We start from the raw sequence: 20,168 nt of genomic DNA, 5'->3' as shown, positions 1-20,168 counted from the left end.
GTGCAGTAGCATGTGCTCTTTGAGTGGACCGGGGTTGGGGCCCACAACTGCTAAATACAATCAAATTTGTATTGATGATTTATTGTAAACTCCACTGACCTGGCGGTCATGCCAGAGTATAAACAACAACATTTTTCCTTTTATGTAAACCCCTGGCTTGCAGTCGTGAAGGGTGTTGTGTACAGCAATGTGCCTTCTGTATATAATAAGGAGTTTTTCTTCTTCTACTTTTCAGCAACATCAACATATGGAATATAGTCACCAAACAGTTTCTCTAACAATTACAGAAACCAAAGATCAGGAACTATTCTTGAAAAGTAATTGTTAACTGTCTGAGGTGTGCTGAGCATGTGTATTGGTTTCTTTAACGTGTTTTAAATTAATTTCAGAGTTATATAGAGCTGAATAGTTTTCTTTCTAGTGTTCCTGTGAGAAACACAGATATACACACATTATATAAACAGGCTATATTATGTTGGTTAAGGAGTATATTAATTCAGGTTCTTCAGAATATGAAAATGAAAACACCTTACTTTCTTTTTAAAAGAAAGGATTTATTGAAAAATTTTGACTAAACTTTGTAGATCTTCAAGTTTAAAGTATGGTTTGTGCTTAAGAGTTTAAAAGCTTAGAGTATTGCTTAAAAGTTTAAAGAACAAATTGTGACCATACATTAAACTTTAAATTAACAAATGCAAATGAAACTACAAAAATACTTGCAGATGTTACTAACATGCTACATGCAAATGATTAAGAACAGGCAAATGTCTTGCACTTAGAACAAAAGAATGATTATTTGATTTATCTCAGTTCAGGACAGTTGACTGTTCTCAAGGATTTGCAAATAGCATGCTTGTGAAAGTTAATTATTAATAACTACAGTTATTATATCAGATAATTACTTTTGTTATTGATAAGCATCATATTCTCAAACCTTGCTTGTTTCTCGATCACACATTATTAAGATATCACAGTCATGGGGAGAGACGTAACATCATGAGAGCAACTGATCAACTGATGGCTGAACTGCAGATAGGATAAACAAACATTCAATCTTGTCTTGCTTGGCCTAAAAGCTCAGCCATTATTTAGTCAGTCACTCCCTTACAACATCATCTTCCTACGCTTACAATATTTTGATATTAGCATTAGTGGAGGCATATGATGTAAAAAAAAAATAATAATAAGCTTATATAGCATCAACCAAAAAAAAAAAAAAAAAAAAAACCCCTTCCCATTTTACCCATCCATTCACTCCAAATGCTTGTCTCGTTCTGCCTTGAACTTATTTAAGTTTTCAATCTCCACTACGACAGATGAAAGTTTGTTCCATCTATAAATCACCCGATGGCTAAAGGCAAATTTACACACATCTATTCTACAACTGTCTTTCCTCAATTTGAATTTATGTCCCCTCAGGTGAGTAATCTGAGGAAGAGCAACCCTTTGTTCCACTCACCAATCTTGTTGCCCTTCTCTGTACTAGTTCTAGCAGTTCTACATCCTTCCTAAAATGAGGCTTCCAGACCTGTATGCAGTACTCAAGGTTCGGCCTTATACAAGGGGATTTGATTTGATTTCGGTTTTTATGGTACAAGGAGACATTGGATTTCTTAATCACTACGGTTAGTTGTATACGACCAAAAAACCTGCAGCACATGATACTGCTAAAAAATAATTATTGTGTTGGAATAAGTATATATATCAGTAGTCAGCCGTTAATGGAAATAACCCATAAAGTAAGCATTTTCATTTAAAGTCATGACTGGTATCCAAACTTATTTTAAAATATAATTTTCAGTTGAAACTATTAATGTGAAGTCTAAAGTATAATCACAGCTTTTGTTTTTAATTTGCATGATAATTTAAACTATATTTTAGTCATTATTTATCACCAAGGAAGGGGTAGTTTAAGAGAATCTATTTTTAAAATCTCCCGAGCATGAGAATTAATGTTGTTCAGCCAAGAATTTGAGGAACTCTTGGATTTGAGGTCCTTTCTAATGCTGGGCCTGGTTGTATTGCTCTACATTAAAGAACTGCCCTGAATATAGATTATAAAGAATTGCCTGGAATATAATGGACTGTTAAAGTAGCCTACTGCAAATAACCAGGTAAAAATGTAAACAGAAATCAAATGTCTGATCCGTATACACTTTGCATGTACTTTAAGTTTGTGAATTATCTCTTGCCTCTCAATTTGCCATTGTAAACATTTTCTGCCAATTCAAAATGGTCAGATCATGCATGCATTTTCTGCCAATTCACAGGTCATGATCACATATTTTTCATTACTGAACTGCTTCTATGAACTCCAAACTTGTAAAAAATCTGAACACCTTTTAATACAGCACAAAAATTTTCTCCATTTAGTAGAAAAAGTTCAAAATAAAAATTAAAATCATTGCAAACAAATTGCCAATGACACAACATTCACATCACGTCACTGGGACCATATTCAAATCTCACTGAGACAAGAGAATTTTTATGGGTTTTTTTTCACATTGCTGCTGAGTTGGGCAATTCTGGACAGAGTTACACAGTTTTTCCTACAGGCCATTTTGGGTTTTTATTCAACAGAACAGACAAATTGACTACTAGTACATACAATTTATAACCACATTATACTGATGCTTCACAGCATGTTAACTCAGTGAAAATTTTAAAAACAAATTGGACATCTTCCTGAGGTAACCTTGGTTTTTCGCTGTGCACACAATATCCAAATTCTTTATGAACACATGCTTATACAGACATAATATACAATAACAATAAAAAATGATTACACTAACTACAGAACAATATGGTGGCAAACTATAACCAAAGTAGTTGCAATTCCACCCTAAACTAACCAATCAAGCTTATATTTTAAATGGGTAGTATGATAGATTTAAGAAGCTATATCTATGCTGCTATTCAGTTATGCAAGTAACAAAAAATCATGACAACCCCCAAGAAGTTTTCCCTAATTTCCTCCAGGAATTTGACACAAAGATTAAAGTTTCTGATAGAACAATGTTGAACAATTTTGAACAATGTTGTGTTGATTTTTCCTTATTATAATTGTATCTTCAAGATGGACAGCCTGTTTCAGTTGGACATCATGTTTCTGAAAACAAAGCCCGAGAAAGTGCTGGTACTGACATATAAGCTACTTTAAACAGAATATGACAGAACTGAATTTTCTCCCAAGTACTGCACATAATATCATGGGCACAGCGAATTTCATAAAACATCTCTTTCGATTCACCCATGCGTTGAGTTTTGATGAATGGGTAATACACCATATGTGTGGAGCCCAGTTCTTGTCCTGGTCACGTACTTTACACCCAAAGTAAAAGAAGTAGGCCTTTTTTTATGGCTCGAGTTAAGGGGCGCTTTCTTTAACGTGATTTCTCCACACAGGTAACAGAAGTCATCTGGACTATTCACACCAGAGCATATTAATCTTACACGACACAAAAAGTAGGAATCTCACAAAGAACAACCGTTAACTGAGAACAAATCACCCAGTACCTAGCTGTATTCGAGGATTACTGCAACAGAGTTGAATATGCATTTGAGGTGACAACTTATCACGTGATAAGAGCGTTGTGGTACTGAAACTGCAGTGTTGCCATGCATTTTGCAAGAACCATAGTTAATAATGTAGAGTAACTCGCCAATATGAGACCCCAACTATAATTCAAAAACAAGAGCCAATTGACAAATTTTAATTTTTGCATTCAGCAGCATAAAATTAGTCAAGATTGGGTATTTTCATTTTTGTAACATTTTGTGTTGACTAGCATTATTAATACATGAAGAGTCACTGCTGATAATTAGATCAAGAATATTTCTTTCTCTTGTTGCCTCTCTTAACTCATGTTGCTGCAGAAGACAGTCATCCAATGCATCCAGAAAATTTCTGCTACTGTGTCCACTCAATATCAGGAAAGTTCAACTCCCCCACAAGAGGGGGGGAGTTGAACTTGTGGGGGGAAACAAAGTCCCCCACAAAAGAGGGGAATTTTGATGACATTATGAGAAGTTTGTCTTTGGCTATGAAAGAAAAGTGGCATGAAATTCTTTGTGTATGTTAACACAAGGGGAAAAAAAAAAAAAAGGAAGAATCACATTGTTACATTGTATATGAATGGCATAACTATTAATGATCTTGCATGTTTCTAATAATCTAAATAAATATTTTGCATCTGCATTTACACATAAAGAAGGTTTGATTTTAAAAATGGGATTAGAAGAAGTCTATCTAATACCAACTGGGAGTTAAATGATTTTATAATGATAAAAAATAAGATGGAAAATAAACAGCTGCAGCTAAGTGTATAAAGCACCAACACCTGACAGAAGCTAAACCTTTAATAATAATAATAATAATGATGAGAGCATCCTCAAATGCAGAGAATTATCTGAAGTCTGGAGATGTGCAAATGTATCTTCTATTCACAAGAGTGGTTTTCAAATGGAAGACTTGGTAACTAACTGGGCAAGCTTAACTTCAGTGCCAAGGGAAATAATGGAATATATAGTTAAGGAGTTAATAACTGTTGTATAAATTGGAGCAACAGGGCATTAAGGGTGAGTTACTACTCTTTGATAAAAGGATGGTTAAGTGGTAGCAGACAGCGATTATTTAAATAGCTGCTGCTGCTCTTTGTAGACTAATGGGGGTTCTACATCGTTTGGTGTTGGGCCTTTACTTTTTTTAATAATTATTATAATATTGATATAGATACTTCAAGTTTAATGTCAAAGGCTGGAAAATGGCAACTAAGTTTTAACAGTGATAAATGCAAGGTACTGCACTCAGGTAACAGTAATCTCAAAATAATATACCACATGGGTGGTACCAAACTCAAGATAGTGGAGTATGAAAACAGATCTAGTGATAATTGTATAGTCTGACAGGAAATTCTCTGAGCTGTTCAAAAAAGCTACTAGAGCAACTCAGGAAGTACAAGCTATGATATACAGAACTTTGCCAGCAGAGACAAACATGATCATACTGCTGCATAAGTCAACACCATGTGGTATTCCAGATGTAGCCTAACCACATCTGGAATACCACATACAGGTTTGGGAAACTGCATTTTAGGAAGGGCATAGATCTTTTGGAAAGGATGCAGAGAAGAGTAACAAGATTAGCTGGGAGTGCACAAGGATATTCTTACTAAGAAAAGACTGGTTTGTTATTTGGTTTTTAGGAGCATTAGCAACTAAGGCCATATTGCTCCGGGATATGCGGTGGTCATTCCCTGACCTTTCCGCATCCTCCGTATTTGGTGGTGACGGGCTCGAACCCCGGTCTAATCAAGAAGCGTGTTCTACGCACTGCCGCTCCTTCCCACCTGGCTACGGAGGCGCCGAAAAGACTGGTGGTCTATATATTAGTTGTCTGCAAACTAGGAATCTGTATGGTGAACTGAGAGCATATAAAATATTTAAAAGGATCAAATACCCTATACACTGGTGGCATTTTTACTCTTTTTTAAATGACACACCCAAGAGGAAAAAAATTTAAACTGGAATAGGATGGTTGTAAAATAGATGTGCAGAAGAAATTTGCATTCAAACAAAGAGTAATAAATTGCTGGAATAAACATCTGCTTAGTGTTGTGGAGGTGACTTAAATAAATTTAACCTCTGCTGCTGGTATAGTATCTGTAGTCACGGCACCCAAAATGTAGCAAAAATGGTGGTGGTGGTGGGTCACCTAAAACGTGCCAAACTTTCTCTAATTTTTTAAAAATATTTTGGATTTTCTGAATTGTTTAAACAGTGCCAAAAATTTTATCTTTTCTTAACAGATTACAGATCTACCAAAAAACAATAGTACAGAGCATAATGCTCTATGGGGTAGAAACGTGGACGGGGAATAAAAGACAACAGGAGAAATTGCTTGCAAGAGAAATGGACTACTGGAGAAGAGCAGCAAGAAAATAAAGACAGGAGAAAATAAGAAAGAAAACAGATTCAACGAATGATGGAAGTGAAAACTGATATAATCCAGGTAATTGAAACAAAAAAGCTGAGGTGGTATGGACATACCAGAAGAATGGAGAAGGCCAGACTTCCAAAAGTGATTATGAATTGGGTGACATCAGGAAGGACGACCAAGAGAGGTGTGGATGGATGGAGTCTGAAGAGGCACGGAAAGACGAGGGCTCAGAGAGGAAGGCACAGAAAACAGAGAACTGTGGCAATAAAAGACTAGAAGTTTGTTTTTTATTTTTTTTTTAGGTGATTGCATAATGGAAAATTCCTAATGATGATAATAGATTACAGTTTTTATTGTATGTACTTTTTAATTTTTAATAAAAAAATAAAACTTTTAAAATGCGCTACGTGTTTGACATTTTATTTTCAAAAAACAAAAACAAAAAAAAAAAATTCTGATAAAACTTGCAAAAAAATGTTTTAGATTCTATTATGCTCTTCCATTTTCCAGTTTAAAAGACCATTAAGTGGATGAAATTTCAACCATGCATATATATCTGCTTATAATATAGCGTGTCTCAAAAATACACGGCATAACTTCAGGAATGAGTTCCTCATATGTAGACAATAAAAATATTTTATATCAACATAGTTCTGGAAATGCTTGGTTCCCGAGTTATTAACCGGAATGTCTTATCTCCCGCAGGTGATTTCCTTCATCACAAGGTACTGACAGAATCTGGTGGTTTTCCATTCTGACCATGTACTCAAATCAGAAGCAAACAGATATGCACTTTGCGTACAGTTTGGCAGACAGCAATGCTCTGGAGGCTTGTCGTTTGTACCTAAAAAGGTTCCCAGAACGAAGATGTACAGACAGGAAAATGTTTGAAGGTATCCATCGCCGCCGCTGTGAACATGGGACCTTTACACCACATGCTGCCGACAGAGGACAACCAAGATCTACGACTCCTAAAGTAGAGGAGATTTTGGATATTGAGCATGCCACTCCTGGAATCAGCACACACATAATAGCAATGCAACTGGCTGTTCAACGTTTGACTATTCGGAGAGTGCTGCGAGAACAGCAACTGTATCCTTACCATCTGCAATGGATACAGGCCTTGTCACCAGCAGATTACCCTGCGCAAGTAATGTTCTGCCAGTGGTTCTTGCAGCAATGTGGTAAAACTCCTCACTTTCCTGCCTTAGTGACATTCACAGATGAAGCACAGTTCACACGAGACGGAATCCAAAACTTTCACAATCAGCATGTATGGGCTGAGGAAAACCCACATGCAATTCTTCCATTACATCGCCAACAGTGGTTTAGCCTCAACATCTGGGCGGGTGTTTTTGGTGATAAATTATTTGGGCCCCATGTACTTCCAAACAAACTCACAGGGCAGGCGTACAGAAACTTTATGGAAAACAACATGCCTGATTTCTTGCCACTGATCATTCATCAACAAGCACACTTCATGCATGATGGTGCTACCGCATATTTCAGCCACCTAGCCCGCAATTACCTGAATCGAAGGTTTCTTGGTTGGTGGATAGGTAGAGGTGGACCAACTGCCTGGCCTCCACGCTCACTGATTTAAACCCACTAGATTTCTTCTTGTGGGGCCACTTAAAGTCATTGGTGTATTCGACTCCGGTAGCTGATGTGGAAACTCTGCGCAATCGAATTGTGGCAGGTTGTGAGACAATACGAAACATGCCAGGAATTTGGCATCATCATCGCGAGTCCATGAGACGTTGATGTGAGGCCTGTATTCAGGCAGAAGGTGGACATTTTGAACAATTACTATAAGGTGATGTCAACAGTTAAGTGTCATAGACAGAACTTCAAAACTCGGAAACCAAGCATTTCCGGAACTATGTTGATATAAAATATTTTTACTGTCTACATATGAGGAACTCATTCCTGAAGTTATGCCGTGTATTTTTGAGACACCCTGTATAAATAAATATTATTAAAAAATTAAAACGATATTATATATATATTCAATAGTAGTAGTTACTTTTGCTTTTCAGGTTTTTTTCAAAATTTATTTCAAATTTGGCACATTTTATACTATATGAAATTCGAAACTACATATCTTGATTCCAGCAACATCATAGCCATGCATAGATAATATCGAGTTTCATATCATTATCTTTACTCTATGAAAACAGTAACCTTTCAAAAACAATTAGGCTAAGAATGTAGATGTTTATTGAACTAGTGGGAGAAGAAAACAAACAACCTGAAACTTAAACAACCACAGTGTTTCTGCTTGTCCAGTATCATACTACCCCCCCCCCCCCACTGATGCTGCACAAGCTTTACTTTCTTGCATTATTTCTTGCATTATTCCATCAACCAACCATTTCTTGAATGGTTGGTTGATGGAACAAACTTCCATCTGTCGTTGTGGAAGTTGATAGCTTAAATAAATTCAAGGAAGAACTAGAGAAACTTTTGGAGTAAATGGATAGGTGAAACAGTTTTTTTTTTTTTTTTTTCCCCCTGGCTGACGCTGTATAAACTTGCTTTCTTGCATCATATGCCACTACTAATGCTAACTTTGCCTACCTCATGGTACGTAAAGTTAGCATTAGTTGGCACAGTACCAACAAGCATGATACACAGATATATTTGGGCAATTTTAATAATAATAGTTGCCAAACTGGGAAAAATTAATAATAATAATTAAAAATGCTGTCTGTAGATGCCAAATGAAGGTCAATGGGTGTATAAAGTCTTGAATGGTTTGAGCATGCTCAATGCTGATGGGATTCTTCCTCTTGCTCAAAATAATCACCTGAGAGGGCATAAATTCAGATTGAGGAAAGACAGATGTAGGATAGATGTGCGAAAATTTGCCTTTAACCAGCAAGTAGTTGGTTGGTGAAACAGACTTCCATCCCTTGTTGTGGAAGTTGATAGCCTAAATAAATTTAAGGCTCAGCTGGACAGGTATTACGAACGAACGGAGGGGTGAAATGGAAGTTTTTTTTTTTTTTTTTGGCTGATGCTGCATAAGCTTGCTTTCTTACATCATACACCTCTACTAATGCTTATATCACTGGTCAACCAAAAAAAAAAAAAAAATTCATGCCTCCAGAATAAAAGTTGCAAAAAAGTATTAATCGGATCTCCATTTAAAGATATACTAAAATTTTAGTAACTTAATGAACAACCAATTTAAAATATCATAAAATATTACATATGCTATCTTAAAAATAAGTCATTCATTTTAAAATACTTCAATACTATATACATTTGATTTCTTCAGAAATGTTTGCACCCAGTTTTGCTTATAGGTCATTTTGATTTCCATCTTAAGAAACCAGCAGTAAATCTCCCATCTTGGCAGTATCCCAGCAACTTTGGTACTGCTTTTCCAGGATGAATATGTCCTGATGAAAGCATTTCCTTCACTCACCACTTATATCTTCCCAAATTTGAGGAGGGAATGAAGAGTATAAATTTTCAATGGCATAGAGAAGCCCATATTTTTATAAGATGGCACTAAATTTGACACTACAGATTCATAATTATCTTCTTTCCTTCTTTCAAGAAATCCATGCCAACTACTTTAAACAACTGCAACTCTGATAGTTCAGTATCCTATAGCTTTGTTTCAAATACATAATCTTTGAGGAGGTTCTATATTTGAAGCCCTGATAAAAATTCCGCCCTATTTTCATTGCTGTACAATATAATGTTTTTCGGTTGCACAACTGTCCCACAAACATCAAGCCAGACAATAATATTTTGTAAAACCTTCCTACAGACCAGTGAGTAATTTAAGTTTATTACAGATATTCCAAGCAAAGTCATGATAATTGAATGCACTCATTTATTAGACATATTTTTAGTTTATTTCAAGCCAGCGTGAAGTAGAGAAATTGATGGGAATGCATTTCCATTTTGCAACAAAACTGCTTTTAAATTTCATTTTGGGGCAGCAATAAATAAACACTATGAATTAGGATTGTGTTCAAAAGACACTGCTTCTTTAAAGAAATACATACAATCTTCCATAATGAAAAATTTTAAAAACACTTTGTGACAATTTTGATAAACTGCAATTTTAGTTTCCGCTTTAAGTAACTTCCACAGCTCTAACTTGAAGCTTTCTTAGCATCAAAATTGTTCAAAATCCTTCTGAGACATCCTATAGATGGAAGACTACAAGAGGCACTTAATGGAGTGTACTGGGAATGGTAGGATGTGGTTTACCAAGAACATCAATACACAAGTTGGAAGAAAAGAAGTAGGGTGCTAGCCAGTCAGCTTTATCTTTAGATGAAGTGGCAATAGAATCATTTGGTTTTGACAGAGGTGGGAAAAGAGATGTTGCAAAAGAATGCTCAACTACCATTTGGACAAGAAGCAAGTTTTCTACCCTTAGCCTGTTCAAAATCTAGTTTGGACTGATTAATAAATGCTTTACAATTATTGCAAGCTTTAGTGTAGGCAGAAAATGAACCTGGAGATTTTGATACAAGCCAATTGTGTTATACCAAATTCTTATCTTGACCAGCCTTAGTACATTTATTGGAAAACCAAGGTTTAGATAAAGGATGAGATTTTAAGGTGGAGTGAGAAACAAAGGATTTCATCCCTACAAAAATAATTTCACTGGCATGATCTGAGCAAATGTTGACATCAGAAAATTTGAAACAATAATCTGACCAGTGAAAAGAAATCACAGAGATCATCATATTTTGCATTCTCGAATGCCAAACAACATGAGGCTGAGAAAGAGAGAAAAAGCTCCTCCGGAAAAGAGACCATCACAAAGTTGTGATATGAGGTGCCAAGAAGACCACTCACCTCGACAGTGTACTTAGAAGGATTGTTTGTGAGAAAAAGATCAAGCTTGTTGTGCAAGGTCAATAGTAACTGCAAAAGCCTCAGCATCTCAACCAGCTGGGTAAGTGTGACAAGAAAAAATGGAAGCCAGCTGGAGTTGTGAACATTGAAATCAACAAGGAAAATTATCTCACTGTTAGGAAAGTTGGATCGGACAAAGTCAAGTTTCAAAGAGAGGAAGTCAAAGAGTTTATTTGTTATTTGGTTTTTAGAAGCATTAGCAACTAAGGCCATATTGCTCTGGGGATATGTGGTGGTCATTCCCTGACCTTTCCGCATCCTCCATATTTGGTGGTCACGGGCTCGAACCCCGATCTAATCAAGAAGCGTGTGCTACGCACTGCTGCTCCTGCCCACCTGGCTATGGAGGTGCCAAGTCAAAGAGTTCAAAATGATTAGTGGAGCTGGGAGAACAATAGAGGCAACAGATGAATTTGACCGAATGTGTAGAGAGATTTTAAGCCAGAGAAGATTGTAAAGAGGAGACTCCAAATTACTAGTTTGACAGGGAATATCAGAATGGACATATGCACATGTACCACCTTTAAAGTGAAAGGAATTGTACAGTGAATAATTTGGACAACAAGGATGTAGACCTGTTGGAACGGGTGCAGGGAAGGATAACCAGATTGGTAAAGAGAACAGAATGATGCTCTTACCTAGAAAGGCTTCGGTTCTGCAAATTGCAGCGTCTTGAGACCTGCAGGGAGATCTGATTGAAGTGTTTAAAGCCTTGAAGGGATTGAGTAAATTTAATATTAATGGTATTCTTCCACTTTTTAAAACTAGACACAAGAGAGCATAAATTCAAGTTGAGGAAGAATGGTTGCAGGAGAGTTGTGTGAAAATTTACCTTCAGCCAGCAGGTGGTTGATCGTTGGAACAGGCTTCCATCTGTTGTTAAAGTGGATGGGTTAAATAAATTCAAGGGAGAACTAGAGAAATTTTTGTGAATTGTTTTTCTTTCTTTCTTTTTTTTTTTGGACGATGCTATATACCAGGTGGTTATAAAATAAGTTTCCCTATTCAGGAAACCCTAGTGTCAAAACGGTTAGAGGTAGCGCTGTGAAAATCAGTGGGTATGTCATTTAGGGTACGGGGAAGCGATTTGTAGAAGAAAAAAAATTAGTTCAAATTTCTGCCACCATGGGAGAAACTGGCACTGTAAACATGAGATGGAATACTTAACTTAGAATTAGGTTTTAATATCAGAACTTAGAAAAATTTACAGATATTGTTCTAATGTGCTTTCTTCACTTGAGATAACATTCTGAAAACAGAGGACTGCATGCAACACAGTTTTGCATAGCATCTCACTGATGATGTTGGCTACATGCTGTTTAATGCTTGCTTTCAAATTGACAAGCATCTGTATGCCGCCATGGTAAACTCTGTCAGGCTAGCCAGAACTGCGGAAAGTCTCTAAAAATTATGCAATCATTTCTGAATGTTGAACGGAGCCAGTTCCTTCACTTGTCGACCAATGTGGGGAGGGACACCATCTTGCATGAACACTACGGTTTCCAAGCATTGCCTTTCTTGCAGAGCAGGAATAATGTGATCTCTTAGAAGAGTGTAGTACCGTACACCTTACAGGGCCATGAGGTGTAGACTCTTCAAAGAAAAATGGTCTGATTATAAACTCTGCTGTGAATCCCCACCATACTGTAACGTATGGACTTTGTAGTGGTCTTTCACGCACAGCAGATGGACAAGAATATTCGGCAGTTTTGTATGAAAGTGCCTCATCAAACTACAAGATCATTCAAGCCCATGTACGTGTCAAGCCCAAGTTCCATACAAGCCAGAAATCATAGATTAAAGTCTATTCATTGTTGATGATCACAAGACTTTAGTTCTTGCACTAGGTGAATCTTGTACGGGAACTGGTGTAAAATTATTCAAAGCACTTTATGTACAGTAGACCAAGGAGGGTTCAAGTCTCTTGAACCTTCTGGCACTACTGACTGGTAGTGTTTTGCATTCTGACCTAGAGGCCATTGCAATCGCTACTTCATTCACTACCTCAGTTCCGATACATGGTCATCCCATGCCTGGAATTACACCTAACTCCCCAGTCACTACACTCTTCTAAGAGAGCATTGTCGATCAATTCGGCCCTGGAAAGATTGTGCAAGGGTCAAGGGGTAGAATTTTTTTCAGCCTGGACTGTACTTGTTAACAGGAGAGATTGCTTCTACAGGGATGGGATACAACACTTAAATAGAAAGGGTGCAAGAATATTTGCTGATGCTATCGAGGCAGTGTTAGGTAGGTCGGACAACTGCTAGCTTGGGGGGGAGACAAAGACTAATAGATTAACAGTAGCCACTGGCAGAGGTGAAAGAGATTCTTGCACTGCTTCTATTGGAATGAGCAGAAGCCTGAAAAACAGGATGCAGGATATTTCAGAGACTGCTGGAAGTCACTGCAGTACAAGTAAACACATGGGTTGTGTTAGGGTAGCTAAGAATAGAAACAGGTGCATGTATACTTGCGTGTACACCAATGCTAGGAGTTTAGTAAATAAATTTGATGAATTTGAGGTATTGCTCAAAACATCAAAGGCAGATATTGTTGGGATATCAGAGACGTGGTGTCACACAGATAAAAGGAATGCAGAACTGAAATTTGGGGAGTACAACGTCTACAGAAAGGATAGACAGGATAGGAAGGGAGGAGGGGTTATGCTATTAGTTAAGAAACACATAAAATCCACGGAAGTGAAGCCAGTCGACATCGATGGACAGGGCAGTGTCGAGTCAGTTTGGTGTGACATAAGCATAGGTAAATCAAAATTGAGAGTAGGAGTGTGCTATAGGCCTAATGACTCTGATGAGTATAATAAGATACTGTACAGGGAAATAGAATGGGCCAGTAAATCAGAGAGTCTTATAATGGGGGATTTTAATTTCCCAGATATTTACTGGAATTTGTGGGTTGGTCACTCACACACTAGCAAGGCTTTTGTGAATTTATTGGATGATTTTTTCTACACCAGCATGTTCGAGAGGCAACTAGAGGGAGTAATACTCTTGATTTGATTATCAGTAGTGATTCTTCATGCATTAAGAATCTGCAGATAAAGGAACCACTAGGTGGCAGTGATCACAGTGTGCTGAAGTGGGATTTACTCAAAGGTAAAGGGAAGGGTTTTTGCTTTCGTAAAGGCGACTATGATGGTCTGAGACAGTATTTAAATTCTATACAGTGGGACCAACTGATGATGTTACCAACAGCAAATTCAAAATGGGAAGCATTCACGGAACTAATCTTGGAAGCTACCAGGCTTTACATACCAACCAAGAAATATTGTTCAAGGTTCAGGACTAAATGGTTGTCAGATGAACTAATGAGACATATGGCAGAGAAGAAAAATGCATGGGATACATACAAATTAATGGGTGACATGGAAGCCTATGATAGATATAAGTTGGTCTGTAACCAAGTCACAAAGGAGATTAGGCAGGCAAAGGCAGATTATGAGAAATCCTTGGCAAAGGATGCAAAGAAAAACAGAAAAGAGTTCTTTACCTATTTAAACTCAAGAAGGAAAGGGATGAATCAGATTGGTCCACTGGATGTTGATGATTCAACATTTGAGGATCCTGCTCAGGTGGCTAACAATCTAAACAAGTATTTTGCATCTACATTCACACATGAGGAGTTATTCAGGAAGGGGAATGTCGTAGGTGAAGTAAACATTGGCAGTGAGCTAGATGATTTTCTAATAACTGAGAGGAAAGTGGAGGAGATATTGTTGAGGATAAACATAAAAAAGGCACCCGGGGTGGATGGGATCTATCCAGTTATATTAAAGGAGGCAGCAAAGGAAGTAAGCAAACCCCTAGCCATAATTATGAGAGCTTCTTTGGACTCAGGGGAGGTACCCATAGACTGGAGATGTGCAAATGTAACCCCAATTCACAAAGGAGGATCAAAGGGAAGGGATCAGAGGTAAAGGGAAGGGTTTTTGCTTTCGTAAAGGCGACTATGCTGGTCTGAGACAGTATTTAAATTCTATACAGTGGGACCAACTGATGATGTTACCAACAGCAAATTCAAAATGGGAAGCATTCAAGGAACTAATCTTGGAAGCTACCAGGCTTTACATACCAACCAAGAAATATTGTTCAAGGTTCAGACCTAAATGGTTGTCAGATGAACTAATGAGACATATGGCAGAGAAGAAAAATGCATGGGATACATACAAATTAATGGGTGACGTGGAAGCCTATGATAGATATAAGTTGGTCTGTAACCAAGTCACAAAGGAGATTAGGCAGGCAAAGGCAGATTATGAGAAATCCTTGGCAAAGGATGCAAAGAAAAACAGAAAAGAGTTCTTTACCTATTTAAACTCAAGAAGGAAAGGGATGAATCAGATTGGTCCACTGGATGTTGATGGTTCAACAGTTGAGGATCCAGCTCAGGTGGCTAACAATCTAAACGAGTATTTTGCATCTACATTCACACATGAGGAGTTATTCAGGAAGGGGAATGTCGTAGGTGAAGTAAACATTGGCAGTGAGCTAGATGATTTTCTAATAACTGAGAGGAAAGTGGAGGAGAAATTGTTGAGGATAAACATAAAAAAGGCACCCGGGGTGGATGGGATCTATCCAGTTATATTAAAGGAGGCAGCAAAGGAAGTAAGCAAACCCCTAGCCATAATTATGAGAGCTTCTTTGGACTCAGGGGAGGTACCCATGGACTGGAGATGTGCAAATGTAACCCCAATCCACAAAGGAGGATCAAAGGCTGCCACAAGTAATTATAGACCTGTTAGTTTAACTTCGGTTCCAGGAAAATTAATGGAGGCACTGGTTAAAGAAGCACTGCAGGATCATCTGGACAAGAATTCAGTTATAGCTCAGACACAACATGGGTTTGTTAAGGGCAGGTCTTGTCTGAAAAATTTGATTGGATACTATGATGTAGTCACAAAAGAACTGGATGCAGGGAATAACTTTGATATTATATATTTGGATCTTAGAAAGGCTTTTGATACTGTTGCGCATGGAAGACTGCTGCACAAATTGGAGCAGTGTGGCATTCGAGGCAAATTGCTGCTATGGATAAAGGGATGGTTGAGTGGCAGAAGACAGAGAGTGGTAATCAATGGACACTGCTCAACGTGGACTAATGTTATTGGTGGAGTTCCTCAGGGTTCAGTGTTGGGTCCATTGTTGTTTTCTGTATTTATAAATGATATTGATGATGGTGTATCAGGCTTAATGTCCAAGTTTGCAGACGATACAAAGGTTGGCAGGGTTGTTAAGGACACTACTGATACTATGCTGCTGCAACAGGATCTGGAAAGGTTGAGCAGATGGGCTGAGAGGTGGCAAATGAAGTTTAACATTGACAAATGTAAAGTACTACATATGGGAAACAGTAACCCCAGATCAACGTATCAACTCTGTGGTACTACGCTGACAGTGGTAGAGAATGAAAAGGACCTGGGGGTAATTGTGCAGGCAGATATGAAGTTCTCTGAGCAGTGCAGACGAGCTGCAAGAGTAGCTCATGGTGTCTTGTCAATGATATACAGGAATTTTTCTAGCAGGGACAGGGATGTGATTATTCCCTTGTATAAGGCATTGGTCAGGCCACACCTTGAGTACTGTATACAGGTCTGGAGGCCTCATTTCAAGAAGGATGTAGAGCTGCTGGAACGAGTACAGAGAAGGGCAACAAGATTAGTGAATGGAACAAAGGATTGCTCTTACGAAGAAAGGCTTAAGTTTTGCAAATTACAGAGCCTGGAGACTAGGCATCGCCGAGGTGATCTGATAGAGGTGTACAAGGCTTTGAATGGCTTGAGCATGCTCAATGCCGATGGGATTCTTCCTCTTGCTCAGAATAAATCACCTGAGAGGGCATAAATTCAAATTGAGGAAGGACGGATGTCGGATAGATGTGCGGAAATTCGCCTTTAGCCAGCGGGCAGTTGGTTTGTGGAATAGACTTCCATCGCTTGTTGTTGAAGTTGATAGCCTAAACAAATTAACAAATTTAAGGCTCAGCTGGACAGGTATTTCGAACGAATTGAGGGGTGAAATGGGAGTAGTGGTTGTTTTTTTTTTTTTTTTTTTTTTTTTTGGCTGATGCTGAATAAGCTTGCTTTCTTGCATCATATGCCTCTACGAATGCTAATGTCACTTCAAATTTCTTTATTAGTTTTCAAAGCCCCACTGATGTCAAAGGTCATTTACATAAACCTTTAAGTTTACAATATTCATTTCGTTACAATTATTCTGGTAGAACAGTTTACTAAAAGAGCACGTTCCTTTTTTGTAAGAGCCATAATGGTTATTGATGGTGATGTTGGCCTTTCTGCTTTTATCTAACAGGATGTCATTTGTAAGCAGCGTATCTTGAAGTAAATGACAACTTTTACATATGTGCAGCGCTGTTTTTCCCCAGGTGTCTGAAATTTGAACTAATTTTTTTTTCTTGTACAAATTGCTTCCCCATACCCATGACATTCCCACCGATTTTCACAGCACTACCTCTAATCGTTTTGCACTAGGGTCTCCTGAATAGGGAAACTTATTTTATAACCACCAGGTATTTCTTGCATGATTTGTGGTTATTATTACTACTACTACAACTAGGATGAGCAGTGGTTGAATCAACCGATAAAATGGGATTCTGTCAGAAAAAGTATCTGGGATTTTGGCAGAACATGGGTTCTACCATGTTTAGGCTCAAGCCTCCAATAATCAAAGTGGTGGTATTGCACCAGTTGATGAGGGTCATCTACCACCTATTATTGACTGGTAACACAGAGGGGGTGGTGCTCCTCTGTATGGTGTGGACCCCTTCTTACATTGGTTCAGACTTGGGTATAGACATCTCCAGTATGCTAGGTTTATTTCAAAACTCATAACCCTGGGGTTATACCCAGGGTTACTAACAATCACACCATTGTGAAGATGCAAGCAGAGGATTTGGCTGTCATAGAGAAACAACTGTATTATGGGTAAATACAAAATCCTGTGATTGGATGCAAAATTTTTAATAATCATTTTTGAAATTTAAGCATAAAAATTTATTGCAAACAGCTGATGTATTAGTGGAGGTCTAAATCATGTTGGCCTGTGTAATTTATTGACAATTAAAGTACAATAAGCTAAATAAACTAATTTAAATTTAAAAAACAAGAAGCAATGCAGAGCTATGATTAAAATTGGGTAAGGCCACAATGATAAATTTAGAGATGGTTTTATGAGAAGGCAAAGCAGGTGACAAATTTCATATGAGATGTGTAGGTGGAAGTGGGGAGGTGAACAAGAGTATGAAGGAATGAGGTTTGGTTTGATTTTGATTTTTATGGCGCACGAGCAGCTAAGGCTATAATGGAAGAAGGAATAAGGAAAATAAAAATTACATAGGAGGGGGAAGTAAACATCAAGTGTCTTAGCTCTAATATTTATTAAATCTGATGTTGCTAATTCTCTAGATATATAAGAAATTGCAAAAAGATTTCCTGTTGTAAGAATTCTTTAAATACTGCTGCCTTTCTTTGTGCCAGTAAATCTTTTTCAGAGTTCCTACTTTGGAAAAGATTTTCCCAAGTTAGGTTTAGATTACATAATTAATCATTCATGTGATGAAAATGACTAATGATTTTCCTATGCTTTTATGTTTTAATTATAATCACATATTCTGAGAATGCTTCTTTTGCCTTTTTTTTTTATTACTATTCATTTTATTATTATTTCAAAGAATCATAAGTGTTTACACACTGGAGGTAAGGGTGAATCATATCATATGTGATAATTATTATATATGATATTTATCTAGCATGAAAATCTCCTCTCAAACAGACCATCAATAAATCCGAAGTTCCGTAATAAAAGTATTTAAAATATGGAAGCTCCTGCAGTTGCAGAGATGACTACACCTGCAGTTATAATTGCAATATTTAAAGTTTACAGTACATCGTTTACCACCATATTCGAGCTTCCCAAAATGTGGGGTGTACCCTGGGGACCCACTTGTTTATTTATGGGGCGCTTCCTGTTTTCAAGAAGCAATTTTTAGCAAAATATGGGCAAACCATCACACTAATACAGGAAAACACTTGGATTAAAACCTTTCTATTATACTTATTTTATTTCTCGGAGATTAAATGTATTGAAGTATATATTAGTTTATAAAAGTATGTATATTCATGTGTATGTCAAATCTGTAACTTGAGGCTTGTGATATTTATGAAAAATATTAAGAGGCTCTGCACTTTTCATCTCAGCAAGAACTGCCGTTGATTATATGTAATGTTCTGTCAAACGGAAGGATAAATGAGTAGTAATAACAAACAATAAATTCTGTACACTAAACACACAGTACTACATAAAGTTTAATATCATATTCTAAACTTACAATAAAAAACCCAAGTTCTTTATCCACAATTTTAATTAGTCAGTGATATCAAATTCAACTTAATTTACGAAAGTATCACGATAAAAAAAAAAAAAAAAAAAAAACAATATATATAAATCTAACAGTAAACTGTGTTGACTGCCCTTTTTACCTTTTGCACGTTCTGAAGGATAAAGCTTTTCTGCTTTCTGCAGATACTTAAAAGCAATTCCTCGCTGACCTTCGTCTATATATTTCTGTGCCAATTCTATACACCGCTCGCTCTCATCCCTATTTCCGTCCATCTTGCTAAACGCAGGAACATAGTCAGATGTTTAATAGGAATAACGCACGCACATCAAAAAACTTCAACTTAGTACATTAAAGAACTCATTACCACTAGAGGATCAAGCTTAATATGCTCTACAGAAAATTTGGCATTAGGTTAATTTTCTATAGAACCACCTCAACTATTAATTAAATATAATTATTTATTATTTCATCATATTTACAGCTAGCATATTTTACAAGTTCTCAGCTGAACGAAGTTTTCACGCATGCGCTCTGATCAGTTCTAGAGTATTTCATTTTTTGGTTGTGCCGTAATTTTATTCTCATATTAAAAATTAACTTAGTGGTGATAATTTCACCACAGCCACTGTCTAAAACTCTAAAGGGCTTTTTTGTTCTCTTATTTAACTTTAAATATGGAACGGTTACCATGCATGAATCTGAATCTCAAGAGCCATAAAATGGCGCAATCCATTCTTATTGAGTGTACTTCAAATACCTTTCTTCCAAATGGCATCATGCGGAGGTACGGCAGTGTTGCTGCCGGTTGAAAAACGACCATAGTTCACAACAGGGGAAGGGAATGGAAGTGTCAGGAAACCGACGGCTGAATTTGATATTATTGTTAAAAAGGTTTTTCCAATCCTTCGGTGTCTGGTTGTGTTCCCAAGCCCACTATAACCATTCCTTGTTTTTTGCT

At 37.2% G+C, this 20,168-nt stretch overlaps 1 protein-coding gene across 1 annotated transcript in view; it reads right to left on the bottom strand.

Annotated features, from left to right (window-relative positions):
• The window catches only part of LOC150081597 (dnaJ homolog subfamily B member 14-like), a 146,556-nt gene extending 126,880 nt beyond the window's left edge, over positions 1-19,676 (bottom strand). The window contains exon 1 of the mRNA XM_090379459.1: positions 19,350-19,676. Coding sequence (XP_090235585.1) covers positions 19,350-19,482 — 133 coding nt within the window. The 5' untranslated portion in view covers positions 19,483-19,676. The remainder of the gene's footprint in view (positions 1-19,349) is intronic.
• Between the last annotated feature and the right edge of the window lie 492 nt (positions 19,677-20,168).

The sequence above is a fragment of the Mastigoproctus giganteus genome, chromosome 8 (genome assembly GCF_048544385.1).
Source record: "Mastigoproctus giganteus isolate SK-2022 chromosome 8, ASM4854438v1, whole genome shotgun sequence".
Taxonomy (NCBI): domain Eukaryota; kingdom Metazoa; phylum Arthropoda; class Arachnida; order Uropygi; family Thelyphonidae; genus Mastigoproctus; species Mastigoproctus giganteus.
This window is presented reverse-complemented; position numbering and strand designations above follow the sequence as displayed.